General features: G+C 37.4%; 1 protein-coding gene across 10 annotated transcripts in view; it reads right to left on the reverse strand.

Annotated features, from left to right (window-relative positions):
* Positions 1–19,017: 19,017 nt before the first annotated feature.
* kif21a (kinesin family member 21A) overlaps positions 19,018–24,914 on the reverse strand; it is a 55,849-nt gene continuing 49,952 nt past the window's right edge. For all 10 annotated transcript variants that reach the window (XM_069192466.1, XM_015352615.2, XM_069192465.1 and 7 more), the window contains 6 exons: positions 24,712–24,886; positions 22,992–23,156; positions 22,558–22,675; positions 21,665–21,835; positions 21,128–21,327; positions 19,018–20,239 (listed from right to left, as the gene is read on the reverse strand). In XM_069192466.1, the coding sequence (XP_069048567.1) occupies positions 20,146–20,239; positions 21,128–21,327; positions 21,665–21,835; positions 22,558–22,675; positions 22,992–23,156; positions 24,712–24,886 (923 nt within the window). In that variant the 3' untranslated portion in view covers positions 19,018–20,145. The remainder of the gene's footprint in view (positions 20,240–21,127; positions 21,328–21,664; positions 21,836–22,557; positions 22,676–22,991; positions 23,157–24,711; positions 24,887–24,914) is intronic.

Here is a 24,914-nt window from a genome sequence, read left to right on the forward strand (position 1 = left end):
CTCAGTTTGTGGGTGGTTGCTTACATTAGAAGACCTAAAAGAAAACTGTGGTCGGCATGATGAAAGTCACTTGTTTTAATTGGAGCTTTGAGGGTAGAGAGGTGAGAGCAGCTCTGGTCCTTGATTAACATAACCTAATGAAGGCAAGGTCACCACAACGCCAAATGTGAGGTGCGTCCATCTGAGGCAAAGCAGTACTCAGAGTGCTGGAGAGGATGCATGGAATTGTGTTGTTCAACCAGGGAGTGGTGTTCAGACAGCTAGGTTTAATGCACGGGGAAGTGGAAGTGCTACAAGAATTTGACATCCACCTGAATTTCTCGTCAAAAATCCCATTAGATTGTTGATCTACACATAGTTTACACATCTTCCCAACACCTTCATATATGGTTCAGTGAGAAGTTCAAATTTAGCTCCTGTGGGTCTGTTAGTACCAACACCCATTTGACCACTGACCACAAAAATCTTCAGTATCTCTGAACATTGAAACATCTAAATCCTTGACAGGCGCGGTGGTCCTTTTTCTTTTCCTGGTTTTATTTTACCAACTGTTAAAGAAAGGGAACCAAAAAGTTAAAGCCAATGCTGTTTCCTGTATTCACATCTCTGAAGATACCCCATCTGAACCAGCCTCCATTATTCTGCTTGACCGAATTGTGGGCCTAACCCCCCTTGAGGCTGAACAGAAGGTTGTCACAGCTTAAGCCACAGAATGTTTTTGTCCCGCCCCACACTTGCCCATTACTCCATTACAGTCCCAGACCCACTGTTTCATGGTCTTATTCCTAACTGAACCCATCACATTCTCACAGGCACCATATTCCACAGATTCTCACTCCTGAACCAATTATCCAACCATGTCCCTCTCCCTTCACCATTTCAAGTTTCCTCACACACCAAACCATGCTCACTATTGAAAAGCCTCCTTTAGAGTTTTCTAGTGAACGTTTTTGTCTTGTTGGATTTCTGTGGGTTTTGGACTCAACTTTTCCCTTTTCGATCTTGTCTCTTGGATTTCGCCTTTTGGATTGTCTTCTCGGTTTGTCTCGGCTCTTTCTGGTTAACTGATCTCTAGCTTCTCCTACCGACCTTACTTCTGGATTACAATTTTGGATTGTTTGCCTCTCCATCCCACAGAATTCACGGCTACGCACAGGATCCTCAGAAAACTAACTTCCAGTTCCCTAACGCTTCTCCCAACAAACAATATGTTCCTTCACAAACCAGACAGGAGGTCCTTCGATTGGCCAGACATCCTAAATTTCCCTGTACATTAGAGCTCATCGGCAAGTATTTCTGGAGGTCATCCATGAGATCTGAAGTGATGAACTTCATTAAGAATTGCCCAGTTTGTAATGAAACAAAGGACTCCAGGCAGCTGCCATTACCCATTCCAGACCGATCATGGCAACATATTTTTGCAGACTTCGTAACTGGTCTTCTCCGAACCCTGGGGAATTCTGTAATGCTCACTATGGTTAATCACTTTTCCAAAGCTGCCCACTTCATCCCCCTGCCTAAACTATCATCTGATAGTCAGCCGAAATCTTCACCAAAGAGGTATTTCTACTTTGTAGATTTCCATCCACGATTCTTTAGGACCGAGGATCTCAGTTCGTCTCCTGATTTTGGAAAGTCTTCTGTCAAAAACTAGGAATACGAATGGCCCTTTCCTCAGGATACCATCCAGAGACCAACAATCATACTGAACATGTTCATCAGGACCTAGAAAACATATTTCTGCTGCCATGTATCCACTTTCCAAGATGACTGACTGGGCACCCCTTTAACCTTAGGCCGAAGTCTCACAAAACCTTCTGGTTAATACCTCCACAGGAAAATCTCTGTTCGAATTTTATATGGGTTGCAGCCACCTTTCATAGGACTTTAGACACAATCCACGAACATAACAGCAGCTAATCAAGCCACTAGAGAATTACAGGGACAGTGGGGAGTCATAAGAACCAATCTCCAGAAGGCTATCTGGAGGCAAAAAATAGGCAGCCAGAAGCCATTGACAAAAGTTTCTAGTTTATCGTCCCGGTCAATGGGTATGGCTATCAACCCGACACCTCTAGTTAGGACTACCCTCATGAGCTGGAACCTCGATATTTAGGCCACTTGTTGAAACCTGCACTGACCACTACTAACACACCCACTATTACACTTCCTGTGGAGAACTTTAGTAAACTTATTCCAGAATGCATCTTGTATTCATGCAGAGTCCAGTCCAGTGACAATACCTGGTACACTGGCAAGGAAAAGGTCCAGAAGAGCGAATCTGGGTCCCTATCTGGCATCTGGATCAACTCAGATGAATCATTTTCATAAAGAAGCTCTCCCTTTTTCATTCAGTCTCCATCTTGTTGCGAGAGAAAAATCCTTTTCCCTTTTTATTTTTTATTTTCTAGTGCAGATTTGCCAGCCTTTACTTTCTTTATTTCAGCTGGGAGGTGAGTGCCCCTCTTTTATTTTTTCTTTTATTTTTCCTGCACACCATTTTATTTGGACCAACCCCATAATATCTGCCTGTATTCAGCCCACTACTATCTTACCCACTTAAAAACATCTGAAAATGCACTGTGTCCTGCACCTGGACTTCAACAGCACCTCCTGCAGCATTACAGAAATGTCATGTCGATTGGCAGCAAGGCATTTTCATATACCTATGGTATACATATACATATACATATGGCATAACAAAATACAATGCCTTATCATACAATCTGAAAATATGAATAAAATATTATAAAGATGAATAAAAAATGCAATCTAGATATAGTGGGTACAGTGGATTACAAACTTAAATAACTTAGTACCAGAAAAAGTAATTTAGGTATAAAAACGAAAAATAAGAGGCAAAAAACTATTTTTGAGTACTTACTGCATAGTTGAAGCATAGTGCAAAAGACTGATGCCAGATACTGTATACTGATCAACCACACAGTTTCCTATAAATGATTGAATCTGCTGAATTTGATATTAACACTAAAACATTATTAGTGTTCAGTCAGCTGTGTATAACGTAATCAGAAGCAATACCCCCCTGTTCCTATTAGAAAACGAATACAGTCCATTCTAACCAAGCTCAAGAAACATATGTGATTAGAGGTTTTTCTACTAATTTAACCCTAACATTTCCTTTGCAAATGCTGTTGAAGTATCATTCAATGTGGGCAGAGTTTAGGAGTGGTGTTTTAAAAGGAGCTGGATTGTGAGTCATGATTTTATTGATGTATTAAGTTAGCCACTTGACTTTAAGAATATTGAAGTGGATTGAAATGATCTGCAGCAGCTTGTTAATTGTTGTAACATCGCTTGACAGATGTCAAAATGATTTAGGCCTGTAAATCAAATGTAACGTGTTATATCATATGGGCCGTGACAGTGAGCTGAGTAGTAATTGTCCACTTGTACAAAATTAGAAATCTAGTAACTCTAGGTGCAGGATTTGTAGCCATTAGTGAAAATGTGAAAAACGTAGCTATTCCAGATCAGGTAGGTACAATACATATAAAGTATTGATTTGAATAGGGATTTATCACCTCAAGACTTACAAAAAGCCATGACACCAAAAATATTACACTACATAAAATGATGATTAGCTAAGCTACAGTATATTTAAGCAGATGTACTACTGGCCCCCTTTTTAAAGTAAATTTTGGCCAGTAAAAAAATGATTAAACTGATGGACAGTTTAGTGAATTTCCTCCTCCATTTCTCCATCTGAGTGCAAGATCAAATGGAGCAATCCTCAGAATATTACACCAATCTACTCCAAATATCATACAGTACTTGACAAAAACACTGTGCCTGTTGACTGTGATGTCATCAGGGCTGTTAGTTGTTCCTCCGATTTGTAGCCAATAAAATACAAGAACTTACAGTACTTGGTATGGTAATAAATGTACTGTATGTGTTTGCTAATAAACATGAGCTTGCAAGACCTCATCTGTAGCAGAAAGGCTCAACATTCAGGAAAAGAAAAGAAAAATATTTATAAACATTATTGAGGATGTTAAATTTATTTTTAAGGATAAAAAAAATCAATGTCCCAGGAAGCATTACGGATTTTTTGGGACAGCTGCATACAGAGCTGTGCTCGAGAATCAAAGGCCTTCAAGCCATAGTCAGATCAAATAAAAGGGGTAGCACACTCTGCAGGTAACCAATCAAGCAGCTATAAGCAAGTACAACTGATCAAGATCATGGAAACAGGACTGGAAGCTGAAGAAATAATATGAGCCCTGTGGGCCTAGCAGAACCAGTGGAAGGGTGAGATCTGGTTGGATTTCTGACACGGATACTGCTAAGTGGATCTTCTCCTTGGAGTGTCTCCTACTTTGAATTTAAAAGCGCAATAGACTACACAGCTCTAAAGATAGTGGTAAATGTTGGTCACATTGATTTTCAATCTACAGTACCTTATTAGAATGAGTCATTTAATATTATAAGGTTTGAAGACTGTTTCCATGGTACAGGATGGTGGAAGCAACATGGTCTCCTTTTAGGATTACAGCAATGCAGCTACTCTCACAAGATAAAAAAACAAATTGCATTGGCCAGGAAGAAGCTGGTGGGTGCGATACTGAGACTTTTCCTTATCTTGCTACACCCACAGTTGTCTGCAAAGGTCACACCCAACTCTTTAAATCCCCCCAAAAAACTGAGCAGTTTATGGCATCACAAGCTGAGGTTGTGGCCCTTTGTGACAGGCGTCCTATAATAGATGGAACTCCAACAGAATGCCACGTATTTGCAATTGAAATATCCCCACTGCTGCTTCTATTTTCATTAATTGTCAAAACTGAAGGTAATGAAAGATGTTTTATCTTAATAAACTACTCTATAGTTATTAAATATCTATACTTTATTCTTAACTTAATCTGTGTTTTTCATTGACCCCAAATAGATTTAACTATCCATTCTGTTAATCAGTATGTCTGAGCCCATGGCATATGCCAGCACTGTTTTGCAACAAATACTGAAATAATTATGGTACACATTTATGGTGCATGATTTAATGTTCACTTCCAGGTGGCTTTGAAAAACAAACACAAACATCCATATTAGAAATATAATAAGAAGTGACAGGTTTCCCACAATGTTAATGTAGTGTTCAAATTTCCTTATGGTGCCCTCTATCAAAGAAAGCACCTTTTGGAAAAACTGAAAAATATAAAGTTATCCATTTAACTTTCAAGATTGTGAATTGTTAAGCTTTCCTTGTGAATTGCATCAATAGTTTAATTGTTCAATTAAATTGATTTAAAGAGGCTTTATAACAAACACATTTAGACGACTGCTGTTTTTTTTTACATTTTTCCTCTTGAGATACTCAGCAGTTACTTTATATTTTATTATTAACCCTTAAGAAAATTAGTCAGCCTTGCTGTTCATGAGCTGGCATTTAGCACTCAACATCCAGACTATCAGTATCTTCATGCTGATACAAGCTACAGTACATTTATCTCTTGAGTGGCAATACAGAACCAGTAGGTGGCTCAAATATAATTCTGAAATGTCAGGGTTTATAAAAGATGAAAAACAGTAAAGGAATAAATGTGTAAAATCAATGATAGCCATAAACCATTTACAATATTTATTATTACTTTAATTGATTCACAAATTTTATCTCCAGGAAAATAGATTTTGCAACAGCATGCATACATATTGTGAACATTCAGTTTTCTTAATTAATAAAACATGTACAATACTTTATAATTGTGACCTGCTGCCTCAGAAACATAGTAGGTATACACAGGCACACTGTTATAAAGTAGCAAAACTCTCACCTGATCACTTTGTTTTTGTTGTGTATTTGCTGGCCCAATCAACATAAATATCCACCATTTTTTATATATATTGGTAAGTTAGTCATTTTTTCTTAACCTGAAAATTGATAACAAACCTGTACTGAATTTTACTGAAGCTCATGGTTTCAGAAAGACTACTTATAACAGCAACATTAAAAGGCCTTGAATAACTAGATAATATTTTCCATGAAATCACACAAAGATGTTGTACTCATCAATATAACGCAGACACTAAATAACCTTTTTGACCACTAGCTCTTTCTCTTTTAGAACTGAAATAATGAAATATCTAGATTTCGCCTGCAATCAATTTTCATTCTTGGAAATTTTGCTTGATAATTTCCTTTTGCTAAATAAATCGTTTCCTGCAAATGTCTTTTCATATTTCAAAACATCTTTTTTTTCTCATGAGCACACAATAATTGAAAACAACTGACACCTCCCCAACCCCCTGCCTGTGTTTGTCATTAAGCATGCTCTTTAATTTCTATTCACCATGCTTCCTGCTTCCACAGGTTCCATTAAAAGGATTGAGCTCATACCAGGAGATCTGTCAATCGTGGGCTCTGTCACCCTAGTATCAGGCTCTGACTTTATCTTATAGTTTTTACAGTAACTCCAGGAGAAGCTTTAGGTTTTGTTTCCTTTACCAGTGGGAAGAAATGTCCTTAAAGGAATGTGTTCAAGAATGACATCCATTTAGCCTTCAGGCTTTAAAAGCCATATAGATGTAGACCACAGGAATGCATTGAAACATACATTTAGTACAGTTTGTTTTTCTGGTTGATACCAACACTGCCTAAGAAACAGTACACCAGCCACTAAACAAGGTTTTTGTCAAAGATTAAGTAACGTCAGAAAATGCAATGCACATGAAATGCAGGCATTGTATTCTATTGATTCATCATTAACTCTGAACTGCAAAAACTAGCCTAATCTGTATTGAGTATCCTATGTGTATTATTGTACATTTATTTACTATACTGTATCTCAAGCAAGTGCATCTATCTTTTAATCTTTTAAAAGTTAATTTGTTAGATACCTCAACAGTGGTCAGTTAGACATTGATTTGATTTTCAGTTTTATTTATCATTAAGTGGCCTGTGTGTGGGAGAGATGGTGTTATTGAAAATCAGATCTTAATCTACTGTACACACAAAATGAAAGGATATTCATTCTAACATACTGTAAGTTAATGAACGTACTTTGTGAATTTGTAAGATGGAAAACTCCCTTTAGTTCTGTGGAGTCTGATGTAGTTGCTCAAAAGAAATAAATTAAAAAAAATGTTTTTTTTTATAATATTACCAATCAACTGCAGTTTTAATAGATATACATTCACATAGAGAGCTGAAAATGTCACTTTTTCACTGGGAAAAATTATTTCACAATGAAAATATAATTACAAAAACAATGAAATAAAGAACAATGTGTGATGCAGTATAAAAAAGAATAAGGATATGTAATATTAGACAAGAATTGTTTGGAAAATATGTTTTCTGCTGACAGTCTAGTCTAGTTTTGTCTTGATTTTCAAAACATTGTAGTCTTGAGAAAATTAAACTGAAAAGTGCAGAGTAAATATTTACAATCCTAGCAGTCTCATTCATTTCAGTTTTTACACAGTAGTACAAATTGCTTCATATGTTTCATGAAAAATGGAAAGTCTTACTCACATTTATGACATTTTTAGACTGAATGCTTGAGTATAGATTTTAATACTGATATCAGCATTTAAATAGGGAAAATGATTATTAGTGCTTAGCACTTCTTACTGCAGGTCAAAACGTATTTAAATATATACATTTGCAACATGTAGAGCTTGATTAACTGTGAATTTATGCTGTTATTTATTCCATTAAAAATGAATTTATTATGTATTGTTATTTATATATTGTAGAATCCAAATAGAATATAGGATTAGAAAACTCTTATACTTGAAGATGATTGGAAAAACTAGAAAATTTGGAGGTTGTTGAATCAATGTAAATATATTCTGACTCCAGCATTCTATGCAAGAATAATAGATTACAAATTTCACCCTTCTAAATTCAGGAAATATCGAGTGATGGCACCAGTGATGGTGTTCTTTTATTCTCCAGCACAACTTGATAATTGTTCATGTTTTTCCTTAATGTCTTTGTACCAGTGTCACGCCCCACACTCTCCCTCGCAAACGCCGTTACATTCCCAAATCCACTGTTTCACAATCTCATTCCTAATTGAACCCATTACATTTCCACATGCACCAGATTCCACAAATTCTCACTCCCAGACCAATTATCCAACCATGTCCCTTTCTCTTCATTATTTAAAGTTCCTCACACACCAACCCATGCTCACTATTGAGAAGTCTTCTTTAGAACTCTCTTGTGTGTATTTCCAAGCCTTTTTTGACTGATCTCCTGGTACCAAATCTTTGCTCATGGCTTTTGGATTTCCCTGGTTACTGGGCTCATTACCTCCCAAATTGACCAAGCCCCTGGATTATGTCTTTTGGATTATCTCTGTGCTGCTCTGCATTCTGCAAGAATCACGGTTATGCGTAAGGATCCTCCTGTTCCTCCGATCAGTTTGAAGACAACCAGAGCATGCATGGAAGTGAACATTTTATTGCATTTGTCTGTATAACAAACTGAGCTGAATTGATAACAGAGTAAGAACCTGGCCAGATTTAGGAAAATGTGTTATTAAATAAAACTACCTAATGATACTATTGTACAACACCCAATGCTTAATAACATACTATGGTTAAAACTATGAAAGGATATAAATGGTATACTGAGTTAGAGGCCTGTCTTTTATAGACAGAAGAAGTTCAAAATTATATCCTTATGATCAGAAGAGATACAACACAGAAAAGAGAAAGCCTGAATCCTAATAAACACAATGGATTCTCACCAGGATTAAATGCCCCTTTTAAATAAATACCAATTTTCCTTTTCCAACAAAGGCATTTAAATAAACTAGATGCTTTCAGTCAATAAAGGAAATCAGAGTTTCTAAAAAATAAAAGAATAACCTCCCTTCTATAACAAAGCTTACAGTCTAATAGTCAGTCTTATGTGAAGAAGAAACCCTCTAGCAACACATGCTTTGATGAAGAGGATGGTGGACAATGGTGGTAATGTATTCCTCCTTACCTTATTTGTTTCTTTCCTTCTCTTTGCTCTGCTTGTTTATGTAATGGTCCAATGGTGTAATGCTATATAGGCTGGCATAATAACCTCACTAGGAATGGCCTTGTCACTATTGAATATTTATTATTTTTTATGGTGGTCTTAATGATTTACAGTGATTTAACCTGAGAAATCATTAGGACTACCTTTATCAATCTGTGTCTTACATAAATTTTACTTTCCTCATTACCCAAAAATAGCCATATAAACATCATCCATCCATCCATTTCCAAGCTTTATCCAAAACAGGTTTGGGGGGAAGCCACAAACATGCTTGCCTATCTTGACAAGCAATGGGGTCAGGCAGGATACTATCCTGTACAGAATGCCAGTCCGTGCAGGGCACACACAGACAGACACACTCACACTAGGACCATTTTTCCAGTTGACATATCATGTCTGTGGACTGTGGGAGGAAACTGGAGCATCCAGTGAGAACCCTGGGAGAACATACAATGCAGATAGCACCCAGAAGACACCCAGGGCCCCAGCACTTTGAGGTAAATGTGCTAACCACTGTACCACTGTACTGTCCTAAAACAATATCCACTGCCTCAAACCTTCAGAATAAGATAACCTTCTTGGGAACAACAAACATTACAGACCTTGCTGCCACCCAGTCACAACATACTCCTCTTTTTTCCATTTTTAATTAAAAATAACTCCCAGAGCTAAGTACAGCCCATTTGTACACACAATTTAAATGTTTAATTCAGTAAGGAATATAATGTTATATACAGTGCCTTGCGAAAGTATTCGGCCCCCTTGAACTTTTCAACCTTTTGCCACATTTCAGGCTTCAAACATAAAGATATAAATTTTTTATTTTATGTGAAGAATCACCAACAAGTGGGACACAATTGTGAAGTGGAACGAAATCTATTGGATTTTTGAAACTTTTTTAACTAATAAAAAAATGAAAAGTGGGGCGTGCAAAATTATTCGGCCCCTTTACTTTCAGTGCCGCAAACTCACTCCAGAAGTTCAGCGAGGATCTCTGAATGATCCAATGTTGTCCTAAATGACTGATGGTGATAAATAGAATCCACCTGTGTGTAATCAAGTCTCTGTATAAATGCACCTGCTCTGTGATAGTCTCAAGGTTCTGTTGAAAGCGCAGAGAGCATCATGAAGACCAAGGAACACACCAGGCAGGTCCGTAATACTGTTGTGGAGAAGTTTAAAGCCGGATTTGGATACAAAAAGATTTCCCAAGCTTCAAACATCCCAAGGAGCACTGTGCAAGCGATCATCTTGAAATGGAAGGAGTATCAGACCACTGCAAATCTACCAAGACCTGGCCGTCCCTCTAAACTTTCAGCTCAGACAAGGAGAAGACTGATCAGAGATGCAGCCAAGAGGCCCATGATCACTCTGGATGAACTGCAGAGAACTACAGCTGAGGTGGGAGAGTCTTTCCAAAGGACAACAATCAGTCTTACACTGCACAAATCTGGCCTTTATGGAAGAGTGGCAAGAAGAAAGCCATTTCTCAAAGATATCCATAAAAAGTCTCGTCTAAAGTTTGCCACAAGCCACCTGGGAGACACCCCAAACATGTGGAAGAAGGTGCTCTGGTCAGATGAAACCAAAATCGAACTTTTTGGCCACAATGCAAAACGATATGTTTGGCGTAAAAGCAACACAGCTCATCACCCTCAACACACCATCCCCACTGTCAAACATGGTGGTGGCAGCATCATGGTTTGGGCCTGCTTTTCTTCAGCAGGGACAGGGAAGATGGTTAAAATTGAGGGGAAGATGGATGCAGCCAAATACAGGACCATTCTGGATGAAAACCTGTTGGAGTCTGCAAAAGACCTGAAACTGGGACGGAGATTTATCTTCCAACAAGACAATGATCCCAAACATACAGCAAAATCTACAAAGGAATGGTTCACAAATAAACGTATCCAGGTGTTTGAATGGCCAAGTCAAAGTCCAGACCTGAATCCAATCGAGAATCTGTGGAAAGAGCTGAAAACTGCTGTTCACAAACGCTCTCCATCCAACCTCACTGAGCTCGAGCTGTTTTGCAAGGAAGAATGGGCAATTTCAGTCTCTCGATGTGCAAAACTGATAGAAACATACCCCAAGCGACTTGCAGCTGTAATCGCAGCAAAAGGTGGCTCTACAAAGTATTAACGCAAGGGGGCCGAATAATTTTGCACGCCCCACTTTTCATTTTTTTATTAGTTAAAAAAGTTTCAAAAATCCAATAGATTTCGTTCCACTTCACAATTGTGTCCCACTTGTTGGTGATTCTTCACATAAAATAAAAAATTTATATCTTTATGTTTGAAGCCTGAAATGTGGCAAAAGGTTGAAAAGTTCAAGGGGGCCGAATACTTTCGCAAGGCACTGTATAATCTTTAACAAGACTGTTCAAAACCTTGTGATTATTTTAGGTGTAAAGGAAAGGATGATTTTTTAATAACATTTGTTTGCAATGTTATAGGCTGATTGCAATATTTCCGGTGAACATCTGTCTTCACATAAGCTTTCAAAACTTATTTTAATTTTCATACACCTGACCCATACAATAATGAACAGTGTAAAGTAGACCAGCTTCATACTCACTTTATTGATTAAATAAATATTTGTTGCTATATTGTGGAAATGCAAATATAAAAGAAATAAAAATCATACTGTTCATATGCATACAGTATACAGTACATATATATTTACTGTAACTGTAATTTGTGGGAGATCATTCTGAAAGATATACTGTATACAAAAAAACAGACATACATAAACATTATTCTAATAATTGTCAAACAATGGGAACATAATCATACGACAAACTGACAGAAAGAGATTGGTGCCTACACTCTGCAAATCTGTTCCTTGTGCCAGTATTGTGTGTGATACTGAGAACCTTCCAGTCATCTTTTAATCACCAGAGGCTGAAAGCAGGATTACAAAGGAGGCCATCACGGGGAAATCTATCAGAAAACCTGGACATTCACATCTGATGCTGCAAGAGCAAGCTTCTCAGATAACACTGGACCCTGGCTTTTCTACCACTGACATAATTTAAAACAGAAAATCTAATTAATAAAGAAAGAGACTGAGTTAAAGGCAAACCCTGTGCTAAAATGATTTCTATGGAGGTGTTTTTTTAACTCCTTTAGAATAAACAATTGCTCTAGATCTTGTGACCTACAATTAAACTTTACACCTTATAACAATGAATGCTGGAGGATCACATTGTAAAGCAAAACAAGAGGCAAAGTCTTTAATGTTTCAGTATACCGTGTGTGCAGTAGATTTATTCAGATTTGTTTTTATGTGGGCTGGATTGTGGCGAAGCAGTTAACACCATTGCATTATTGCTTTTGGGTCCTTGGTTCAATTCTGAATTGGGGTACCATCTGTATGGAGTTTGTATGCTATCTCCATGATCATGTGGGATTTTACCTGGCTCTCTGTATTCCTCCAACTATCCATGGAAAATGCTGGCTATGCTGATTAGGGTGCATAGATTACCCCTGTGTGTGATGCCTGTAGTGCACTGGAACCCCATTCAGAGTGTAGTCCTGCCTTGTAACCTTGTAACCTCCTGGTATAGGTGCCTGTTTGCTGTAACTATTACATTTAATAAGCAGCTTCCTGATAATACATGCTTATTTTTCTATGTAGACAAATAAGCACAAAGTGTGGAGTAGTGGTCAGAGGTCTGTGCTTGAGACTGGAATGTTTGGGCTACCGGTTCCAGGTGAGATATTTCTGTTTTACCGTGGAGCACTTTGCCTCACTGATACTGTATAACCTCAGTAAAATATCCAGCTGTATAAAAGGGTACAAATGTAAGTTGGCTCAGATAAAAGCATCTGATTTTAATGTGGCCTTTTTAATCAGGCATGCTGCATTAAAATTTTACTCTAATTTTACTAACACACAGTAAGTGAACTATATTATTTTTTTAGATTTTCATATATGCCCAAACTGGCATTCTAGAGGTGAAATTATATATTAATGGAACTTTATCAAGAGTACCTTATACAGTTCATGACACTATACTGCCATCTTGTGGCCCTTAAACTTTGAGTTAGGTTACCGTACAGCTTTGTAAGCGGGGGTGTGCCATAGGCCTGCCGTAAGGGGCTCATAGCAGATTCCAGAGCCCTATTCTGGGAAACTCAATCTTAAAAAGGTATCCATTGCAATTTATGGATTATTTTTTGTTTAAAACATCTCTGGAAATGCAGTTTCAATTGTAGATATACATTTTCAGAATACTTAATAGTTTTTAGAAGAAATTGAAATGCAGTAAAAAATAAGTTACCATGTTATACATAAGCTTTAAATGATGATTAAAAATAGATTCATTTCAGGTGTCTCTTTAGCTGTTTTGAAAGAAATGCAACCATTTCAAAGTAAACCTGTTGCTCAAATAATATTGGGCACATACAGTATACACTGAGTGACCAGTTTATTAGAAATGTATGTTCTTCCAATGTAACTGACTGCTCAATCAGTGACAGCATCATATACAGGATGCAGACAATGTTATCGAACACAGACAGTGTGTGCGCAATTCAAAGTCACTTTGAATGCAACATAGCAGTGGACATCAGATGTGCTTGCATGAGTGTATCGCGTATCAGGAACAGAAACCTAATGGGTTTTTTTTAACAGAGGGTGTATTGAGAATGGGCCTCTACCCAAATAACTTCCAGCCAACTGTTGTCCTGTGCTTGATGCAAGGGGCCAAGAGAGGCTGAATGACTTGTGGGATGTAGTCAGTCAACTAACAGCTGAGTAAACAGGGGTGTCTATACAGGCATATCAGAACGCACACTGCATTGTACCCTGCCATGCATGGGGTTTGGCAGTCAATGACTCAACTGAATTCCACTCTTGTCAGCAAAAAACAAGATGTAATAGGTTTATTTCATGTGAAAAGAGAAGAAAGAAAACACAATGTTTTGGCCATGGAGCCTTCTTCAGGTGTGAGAAAGACAGGGCAGTAAGCAAAGGTAATGTAGCAGGAGAACAAAAGCTGGGAGAGAGGAGGAGCGAGGGGCGGGAGCAGGGGACAGAAAGAGAGGCCAATCAGGAGGTGTGAAGTCAGGATAGGTGGAGAGGTGTGAAATGAAACCTACAATGAAAAGAGAGAATTTAGAAGAAAAGTGGTCTGTCGTTAAGAGAAGGGGGAAGGTGTGATCCTTCACTGTAGCTGCAGGATAATTTTGGTTTCTGTAGGCTTTCATTTCACACCTCTCTTTGCATGAGTCCATGGATCCATCCTGCTGTGTGTTAAAAATGCAGGTTTGGGGTGTGTTTTGTGGCACACATTGGGTAACTTCTTACAGTGGAGCAATGATTGAATGCCACAGGATATCTGAACATCACTGCTAATCAGGTGTATTTCTTCATGGCAGCAGTGTACCCATCTGTGAATGGGCTCTTTTAGCAGGATAATGCTACATGCCACAAGGCTAGGAAAGGGAATTCAGCTTAATGCAGTGGCCTTCCCAGTCACCAGATCTCAATCCAATCGAGTATTTGTTGGATGACATGGAGCAAGCTATTTGGAGTAGAGATCCACCACCAATTAATTTGCAACAACTATGGGACACATTGGAGTCAACACAGCCCTGCATCCCTGTGCCACACTTTTGACACCTTGTTGAGTCCATGTCCCAATGATTTCAGGCTGTTCTGAGAGCAAATGGATGACAAACTCACTTCTAGGCAGAGGTACCTAATAAAGTGGCCACCCAGTGTAAATGTTACAATATTAATTCTAAGAAACATAAAAGTTCTCAGTTTGAAGAAAAGGTTTTGTTGTTAATGTTTGCCAAAGGCATTTGTTCCATAACACTGACTTGCTCCACAGATGGCAAAGTGTTAAGCATTGCGATTACTGCTGTTGAAGTGTTACAAATCTAGAAATACTGTGACATTACTTTCTTTTACTTTTGTGTATGTTCCACAAAGCTGTCAGTTAACAGCTATTTAGTTTCTGTAGTGTACAGTATAGCTGGGTACATGTGTTACAGGTTATGCAGTGAACTACTACTTTACGGACTCTCTGTACAATAACTGATATTCTTACACTGTATATGGCTTATCTTGAGCTGATATATGCTTTTTAGAAGCATATCAGAAGGACAGCTCTCACTGTACAATAAATATTCTTTGCAGGGTCTCATCCCTTTTATATAAAATTAGCTGTGGTGTTTTAAAAATAAGTGCAGTACAGTAGATCAGTCTTGCTATTAAATTATGAAATCCTTGGCACAATTTTCTGTCATGCCTCTCTTGGTGGTCTAGTAATGGAGGATTGGAGGAATTATGTTGTGTGAGCTTTCTATTGTTGTTTAAATTATTTTCTCAATGTCTGAAATCTGTATTCAGTTGTTACAAATCTTCTATGTACAACCACAATTTCAAAAAGTCACTAATTTCAAGGGTACAGTATGTAAGATTCTGTTAGACAGGCACATGAATCAAGTGCTTACATTGTAGAAGATCCCCACTAGACAGTGTAACTTAGAGAACTTTGAATAAGATGCACAAGAAATGAATGTGACTCCTCAGCCTACTTTACTGTCCATGTTTATGTTCAATTAGTTTATTGGTTTAGATATTCAGAAAAGACAAACACATTTTACAAGGTACCATATACAATAACAAATGTGAGCAATCATCGTGGTATGGCAGACTAGATACCTAAACAAACTTGTCTGGCACTGGACCTATTTAGAACTCTATATTTGAATCTCTTTCAAAAATTTTAGATGTGTCCTTTGAGCCCTTTCCCCTAATACAGTAGCTATCTATGGTGTTCCTCATAATTCCATTTTATCTTATATTCACTTAGGGACCCTGGCCTTTTCCACTTTACTAGTGAAATATTTGGTTTTACACCATTGGAAACAACTTCTTACTGTCTACAATAAAGCAAAAAAGCCTAGTGGTTAACTGTTAACAGGTTAACCATTGACAAAACAGAAATGCACAAAAAATACAGTAAGAGGAATAGAAGATTTCCTACATTCACAGTATCGCTTTCTGAGACTCACAGATAAGACAGGCACTTCTTTCCTGGAGATTAAATAAAATCTGACTTTATTTACTAAGAGAAGCCCTTCCTTCTCACAACTGAAAAGCATTTTGCACAGAAAACACCCTGTACTTCTCAATCTTGGTCAGTCAAGTTAATAAAGGGGCTCTTTTAGCTCACTAACTTGGTCATTGGTTGTCCAGTGCTTTGTGCTCCCTGAACTAGCATTAGTGCATACATGCATCATTCCCAATTCTTGAATTCATAAGAAACTTCTGAAACTGAGGCAGTTTCTAGTGGAAAGCTCCAGGGAATTCTATCCATACTTGCTTTGTCCCTGAATTGCAGAATGGTAAGCTGATGTTGAAGGCATGTAAAAGCAGTATAATTTTAAAACATTTTTATGTACTGAATTTTGTTACACATCTGTAACAATTAAACCATTTTACCATTTACCATTTATGGTTTTATCATTCTTCATACAGTATGAAACATTTAGTTAAAAATATGTACTGTATACTGTACGTATATACAGGATGCATGTATAGTAGTATGTACAGTACACTGTGTTGGGATGATTTGTTCAGGAATAAAACACTCATTTGAAGCCTGTTCATATCGTTCTGCCAATGAACTATTGTAATTTCACATATCTGGAAGGCAACTTTTATTTTAGTTCAATTAAATATTGTGCTTTGCACTTTTTTTGATTAGGATTGATATACTGTTTACAACAGTTTGGCTGCCTAGCATGACAGATCTGCTGAGGAACATTGGCTTAGGATTTCTATAAAGTGTAAGGTGTTTTATGTTATTACTTAAATCATAGGCAGTAATTTATCATCTCCTTGTGGTTTCCACACTAGACATGCAACCTTAAATCTCAAGTGACAGACGGTCACAATAAAAACCTAACTGCTGTCACACAGTAAATTATTGAATATGATCATATTCCAAGAGTTTTTAGCAACTGTTTGGATGGCTTTAGACACATATTCTGTGGTTCAGGAAACATTCTCAAATCTCATGACTTGAAGTCCTCAGAGAGGGATTGTGGAAATGTTCAGATGAATCCCTAGCTGGGTTTCAGTTAGTATTCCCTCACTACTTAGAATTTTTTAACGCTCAGTGCTGGATTTTGGGTCCCAAATCAGCTTCAGGATGAGTTATAATTTGCTCCTACCTGCAACTTTTTTTCTGAGATTTTTGGCCACTTGCACTATATATTGCACCGTTCGGTAATTGTGTCCCAAAACTGAGTCACATCAAAAGTTGAAGAAAAGCTGTTCTAATGGGTAAAATCTCTTAACTTTGTCTTTAAGGGTGCAACTACAAGTATGACTGCAGGTAATATTTACATTTCTTGTAACCCTGACCCCACTCTGGCCCCCAAAGGGCCTTCATTTACTGTATCATTTTAACATTTTTCACCTGATTGGAAATTTACCTAAATAAGATAGATTATTGAATCAGATCATGTTCAAAGAGCTTTTATCATTGATTGGGATGGTTTTAGACTCTTATTTGGTAGTTTTGGAAACATTTTGAAATCTGATGATTTTAAGGCCTCAGAGACAGATTCTGGAAATGTTCAGTCAGTCCTGGATTTGTACTGCCACATATATCTTATTAAAAAGCTGCAACATCTGAGAACATGAAGTGCCTTCAGTGCTGTAAGAAAATAATTACACTTACCTAATGAGGAGAGTTCGTAATTATCTACAATATATACCCCCACTTATATAAATTGCAACATAAGAAATAGTGCTTTTTTTGCTTCATAAGGAACACAGTTCAGAAGCACAGCACATACTTGCTTGTGACACACTTGCCTTTGTAAAAGTGCAAATTAGGGACAAATTATAAAGAAATAATTCTTTATACCTTTAACGCTTGCAGTAACATTTATACAAAGGCAAAGCTAATGAGTTTTTCTGTGATTCTGAATGCAGGTGGAATCTCCTTCTTCAAAGGTAGAGCTTTAGTACTCTTCCAACACTTCGTGGGAGACCTGTTTGTTACTGGAATTTCCATGTTATCTTTTTTTTCCCTTAACTGCTTACTGTATGTGGGGATTCCTGGAGATGAATTATCTTGTTAACTTTGAAGATAGCTTTGAGGTCCTTGTTGTATTAGGGTTAGGGTATTACTTTGTAATATACACTACAGTACTAATTCTTTCTCTTAATGGGCAGATATTTTCATAGTATACCAGGACAGAAGGGTCTTGGCATCTGCAGATTTAACATTCATAAATTTGTTCACGATTAGGTCAGGGCGACGGGGTCTTAGATGAAAGAAGAGAAGATGGACACACAACCTAGCTGTTGGTTGTTAATGGCAACTTTCGCATTAGCTGTGCTGCAGACTAAGATTGTGAGACAAATCTAGCTAGTGAGTGAGCCTCTCCCTGCCCCCTTCCCGAGTACCCTCTACCCAGTATTCACATCTCAATGTGGTCTTGTTTTTATATTGTAGCGAACACTCCAGGTTCTGTGTCAGCAGTGTGGGGAATGACAGGCTGAAGGTAACTTTGTCATAGAGCCTGTAGTTTTATTGCTTGTTTCATTATAGGGGGGTGTGCTAATCATGGAGGCTGAGAGAAAAAGAGGGATTCATGTTATTTATTTTAACTGATTATTATAAGTTACTGTTGTAATGTTATTTAAACTAACAAAGCCAAATCATCAGCACTTTAATTATATAAGGGAGGCTTACTTACAGTATGTCTTTTAACCATACATGCTACACTGTATACTGTGGTACATTACGTGATGGTATGGGGTGGACTTAGTTACTGTACTGTATATGCAAATTTGGCTATTCATGATAGTTCTCTGCACCAAAAGCTCATCTACCACAGAGTATGGTATTTTAAAATTGTTGATAGAAGTTTTTGTTTGCCCATTACACCATCAGTTATCAAAAAGGAAATCCCTCTCTAACAAAAAATAAAAGATTAAAAAAACATTTTAATTGTCACAAATAAACAACCAGAACAAGGATGTTTTGACATTAAATTTATTACACTCTGCATTTGGCATTAAATTGGCTAGAAAGATAGGTGCCATCTGCAACTAAAATTCAGGGTGAAAACCAAGAATCTTATATACATAAAGCTTTCAACATAATAAAAATCAAAACCCAATCCAGGAAGAATGTTCATCACAAATCATTATCTACTGTACTGTGTCTACAGTATTAGTTATACAGGCACAGTATAATGGTTCCTTTCTTTAGCCACAGAACTATGTACAAATTGTACATACTCCAGGTGAAGAGCTTGGTTTGTAAGATGAAAGGATAAATGCATTCAGAAGACTTAGCAGCATGTAAGTGAATTCAAATAAACTAGGTTAACACCTTTATGTTGAAAACAAAAAAAGACACTTAAACATTAACAATTAAGAATCAAGAAAGTCATAAAGGACATCTAAGACAAACATTGACATGAGTTGTAATGAGTAAAAATACCGCTTTTGTTGAGAATGTAGAGAACCAATGATACAATCACTGGGTACAGCATGTTATGAGCCTGTTGATAACCAGTTTCACACACTTTGGTCACTGATCAATTGCAATTGCTAACATTAAAGCCAATCTTTAACGGTTTAAGAGCATTGTGGTTTAATCGCTATTATGCAGCCACTATAAGATTACATAATATGATGGTTGCTCCCACTAATCATAATAGGCTGAACCTTTGGGTAATACGTTACTAACTGCAACCCAAGTTTAAGCAATAAAAAACAGCTTATGGATAACAGAATTAATCACCAAAAGTCTATTTGCAAGAATAATGTGCGCTGCATTTTAGCTGTTAAACAGATTACTGTATTGTACCTGTGAAAGCTGCTACTCACTATCTCGTTTTGCAAGTAAACACAATCACTGATTGCACACAAAAAAACACTGTCTAACAGTGTTGGTAAGCTGCGAAGAAACGTGCAACCAATTGTTTTACACATGATATCTGAAAGGATGTGAAGAAAATTAGTTTTCGGGTTAATATTCATAAAGGTTTAGTTTATCTTCATTCCGGGTTCCAGTTATCGTAGATTCCTCGCCATCTCACAGCAAAGTGCGTAGTGCTGCATGCCTTCACAGTATCCACGTGGCACCTTCCCAGCTCTCTTCAACTGCTGCTGACTTCATCAGTGGTGTCCACAGCATCAGACATCTGTCCATCCAGAGACCCTCTTGCTCGCCATATTTTCACAGTACGATCACTATTAAAAACGAAAAAAAAATAAATGGCATTCCCAATCCATGGACTTCTATATTAAAAAAAGTCAAATTTAGCAAAGAAGCTCCTTTCTTATTTCCAACAAATGCATCACCTGTTTTTTTAATGAAGAAAAAGCAGGCAATTAAACAAAAGATCTTCATTTGTGCAATGCACTGCTTTCAGCACTAGAGTTAAAAAACGCAAAAGCCAGTTGTGTTTCACTAAGTGGTAAATGGTAGAAGAAGAGCCATTCACAATTTGTTTTGCTGGAAGCTTGAGAGGGAGCATCAAGTGCTGCAACAGTGGATCTTTCCCTGGTTTCACTTCAAACCTCCGGGACCTTACTAGGCACTTGCAGGCTCATGCTGTCATTGGTGATCGGCACAGAACCATGTATACATTGCCACAGAGCATGTAACACGTTAAAAGATGAATAGTGCAATGAATGAGAGTGTAAGAGGAGTCTGTACAGACTTCCTCTTTTATCTTGTGCGGGTACAATTGTCATAGCTATGAGCTGAGACATACAGACATAACTGGTGATTCCAAATATGATTAATATGTTTTCCTATGAAATGTTGGCTACTTAAACCTGAGAAAAAATACTGTACAGTACTGTACTAACACTGTAGTACTGAATTTGCTACTTCAGCTTGACATTGCAAATTTTTGTACAAGACATCACATATAAGAGAGGGTGGACAGTCATGTGAGATGAGCAACAGTACGACAACTGTACTGGTAACAGGATTAAATGCACAACTCTGATGAAATGTTTAACATTGTAGGGCAGGTGCAATATTATAATAGTCTATGAATATCTTAATAAGGGGGCAAGTCAATGTATTTGTAATACACAGAACGTGCTGTTGCTGGGTGATTGACTTACTCTGCCGCTGTAAAGATGTGGCTGGAGTTGGTAGAGATGGCGTTTATAGGACTCTCGTGGCCCTTCATTTCTCCCAGAGGCGAGAGGGTGTCTGAGTGCCACAGTTTGAGGACGCCTGCCCTGCAGCCACTCAGGAGTGCTGGGTTTCCAGGTACAATTCCTAGAGCGCACACCCAGTCTCTATGGGCGTTTGGAACTTGCTGGAGAAACAAAACCACCATTGATTAGACTCCTGTGAACCCAGTTTCTACATGACTGAGACAAAGCAGTCCTCTGTGGCAAATTCTGTTTGCAGTACCAGCAACACTATACTAACCGCACATGAATACTGACTGATTTTCATGAACTAGTGATCTGAAGGTAAAATTCCTTACATTCAAGGGTCTGATCTCAAAGAAATGGTAAAAACACAATGATCTTGATTCTTAAAAGCAGGGTTGCTTGATACAAAACTTTAATGGCATTCCTGATTGATTAGAAGACATGGCAGTACCGATAAAGAGGACCATCACAAAATCTGCTGTGTAATCCAGTTACCTGGAGGAGATCTTTGCGAGACAGGTCCCATTTTTTAATACCATTATCTCTTGAGCCACTGAAGAGACTGTCTCCCTGGATGACCAGAGACTCAATGCCATCATAATGTGGAGGCTCAAAGTTGTGTGTCGGGCTTACGGTTCCCAGCGCTCCTTCACTTACGTCAAACATCTGCACAATCAAATGCCAATAAGTTATTGATGTTATCATTTACTCAGCAGAAACATGTACACGTGAACAGAACATCTAAACACAAAAAGAATAAACAAAAATAAAATGACAATATGACTTGCACAATAAAGCTGGAAGTGTGTGTGCACACATGTATCATTGCTCAAACTGCAATATACAAGCTCCCAGGGGTACATAAAACAAGTCTATTTAGTTTACAGCAGAAACACTATATTTTACCACTTCCACATGTTATCCCTGGTATCATTATGCCTATTAGTATTTTGTTAGTATATTAGTTAGTATTTTGTTGCAATGGTTTTCAGAGCTTTAGAGCTAAATTTCATAGTTTGAGTGAATATTGCTCATCAGTACTGGGTTCAGTATCAGAATACACCAATTACTCAGATACTGTACAATTAAGAAACTTGCAAAGGAAAAGGCTAAGTCAGCTCTGGAGGCTTTTGCCACAAAAATAAGACAGTATAATTAGTAATAATGACAATGCAGCGCAGCTACAGCTAGGAAGGTTGTTTCATTCACAAAATGATGTACAGTACAAGTAAAATCAATTGAATGCCTGTATACTGGATATACAGTAATACATTAATAATAAGTTAGTAGTTGCCCACAATACTGTGTTGTTTCTGTTATATGACTAAATATTACATTGACACTGAAAAATAATCATTTTAAGTTTTGCCTTAAAACGTAGTGGCAACCTTTATGTAGTGGTCTTTTGATCCAGTAATGATCAGATCTTGTCCAGTTCCAGTGTGGTCAACAGTCAGACACATAACAGGACCAAGGTGTCCAGTCAGTTTGCCTGTGGACAGAAACCTAATAAAAAGAGAGGGATACAGATTTGAATAAGGTACTGTTCTTCTCTAGATATGTTCTTTTAAAATAATGGGCCAAACAAAAAAAATCTGCAAAAGCTATCAATGCTATGCAAGTTGACATCAAACCTGAACCAAAGCATAAAAATGTACTGTATTCTCTTGGGGATGTGCAGTATTAAATCTTTTTTGCAATACTATTTCTAAATACTGCCTTAAAATATTCATAATGCATTAACATCTTACAGAATGAATGGCTTTAAGGTTTTATGCTTCTGACACTCAATATTTTCCAGTCTTTTTAAATGCTCATTTACCTCTTAAGGTCCCACATTCTAACTGCATTTCCTGCAGCTGCATAGAGGAAGGTGCCTGTGGGGTTCAGTGCAATTTGATTGATCTGGTTTTCTCCAGCAGGTATTGTAACAGTCCTATTAGTATTAGCTGCACAAGCATCCCCTGGCGTCACCTGGCCTGAAGACCTGAGGAGAAAGATTAGAGTGTTTCTTACTTTTTTTCTTATGTTTACTTCACACTACATTTATAAGCAGCCACATTTTTTTTACCTTATGCTGCTATTGTTAAGCCCCCATTGTATTCAATGTTGCAATCTACAGTACTCCAGCACCAAGCACAGCAAAGCATGATACTCTATCCTGTTCTGCCTTTTTTTGGTCTGCCTGTTCTGCTTTAACTCTATGCATCTATAATAATGAAGAGGAGAGTAAAATGACATAAATAAACTTCCTCCTTATCTGTGGTACAGTATATCTATCAGTGGTTTTACTTACTTGTGGTGCTAGGCAAAGCCTGGCCTGAAGGGCATTTTCAAAATTTTGAAGACCATCTAAGAAGCTCAGAGGTTCTCAGACTGTTTCCAAGACTCAATTCAAAATGTGCATTTTCCGATTCCCACCTTCCCAGTTCTTTATTTGCTCTACATAGGTACAATCACTCGCAGATCTTAATTGTCTTTGGTTGAGATTTTTATAGCAAAAATGATTTTACCCATGCCAAAACATAAATCAGAAAAGGGCCGAGCAAATGACTGAACTTCACCATTATCGCCTCTGGATTTACTTTTCGCCTCCATCAATACCAGATTGTGCATATTTCCTTGTACGAGACTGTAGCCACACCTAAATGAGACCTGAATACTGCACTCAATAACTTATTTATACAATGAATAAGTATGTGCTTTATATTCATTTTTAAAATTGAAAAGATTGCAATAAATAAATACAATTGCTGAGATTTATGACATCCTTTGAGTACCCATTTGTTTTTAAAAGGACATTTTGACCAAAATGTGTCAATTTAATTATGAAGTGTAAACATAACTAAATTACACTGTGCCCTTTAGATATATTGAGACAGCAAAGTATTTTGTGCTTTCCAGTCAAGCAATTGTATTAAATTTATTAGAATAATATGAATGATATGAACAATGCAATAAACATTGTATTTTTAAGGGAATAACTGCCCTTAATTAAGTTGTTTTTCTGATTCAGAAAATTCAATTTTTTTCTTCAGCATGGAAAATTCATATACCATTGTATTTACTGTTAAATCTGCACAGTGACTTGGAAAATCTTAGAGTTTCTCCTGATGAATATTTGGTTTCACTAGCCACATGTTTTGGGTAATTGTCATGCTGCGCGTGAAGAGAGGCCAAATAACAGTGGAAGCAATATCTTATACATATGTTCACACCTGAAGAAGGCTCCATGGCCGAAACGTTGTGTTCTTTCTTCTTTTTTTCAGCATGGAATAAACCTATTACTTGTTCCTTTGCATCTTATTTGTATGCAGACAAAATGTTTTTGTATTCGTTTAAATACAAGTCAGAATGTGAAAGTAAAAAGAAGTGTGACAGTTCCAGAGGTGGCTAAACCTTTTACCTGTGTTTTGACTGTGCTGTCCTAATACTTTTGGAGGGCACTACAAATTACAAAAATCCTTCTCATTTAATGGAACAAGTAAATTAATAGTTTTAATAAAATCAATGTTTTTGAGAGACATCATTAGAGTACTTACGTCAGTGTTCGTATGCACTTGGCTGAATCTCTTATATCCCACACCTTAATATAAGATGTGGAGACTGTGAAAACCAAACTGGAGCAGTATTTCACTGATACCACGTTGTTTGGATGACCCCCTAAAGACATTATCTCCTGTCCAGTAACCAAATTCCACACTTTGCAAGTGCGATCTGGGGAAACATAACAATTTCAATTATA

This window comes from Lepisosteus oculatus, chromosome 7 (assembly GCF_040954835.1).
Source record: "Lepisosteus oculatus isolate fLepOcu1 chromosome 7, fLepOcu1.hap2, whole genome shotgun sequence".
In the NCBI taxonomy this organism is placed as follows: Eukaryota; Metazoa; Chordata; class Actinopteri; order Semionotiformes; family Lepisosteidae; genus Lepisosteus; species Lepisosteus oculatus.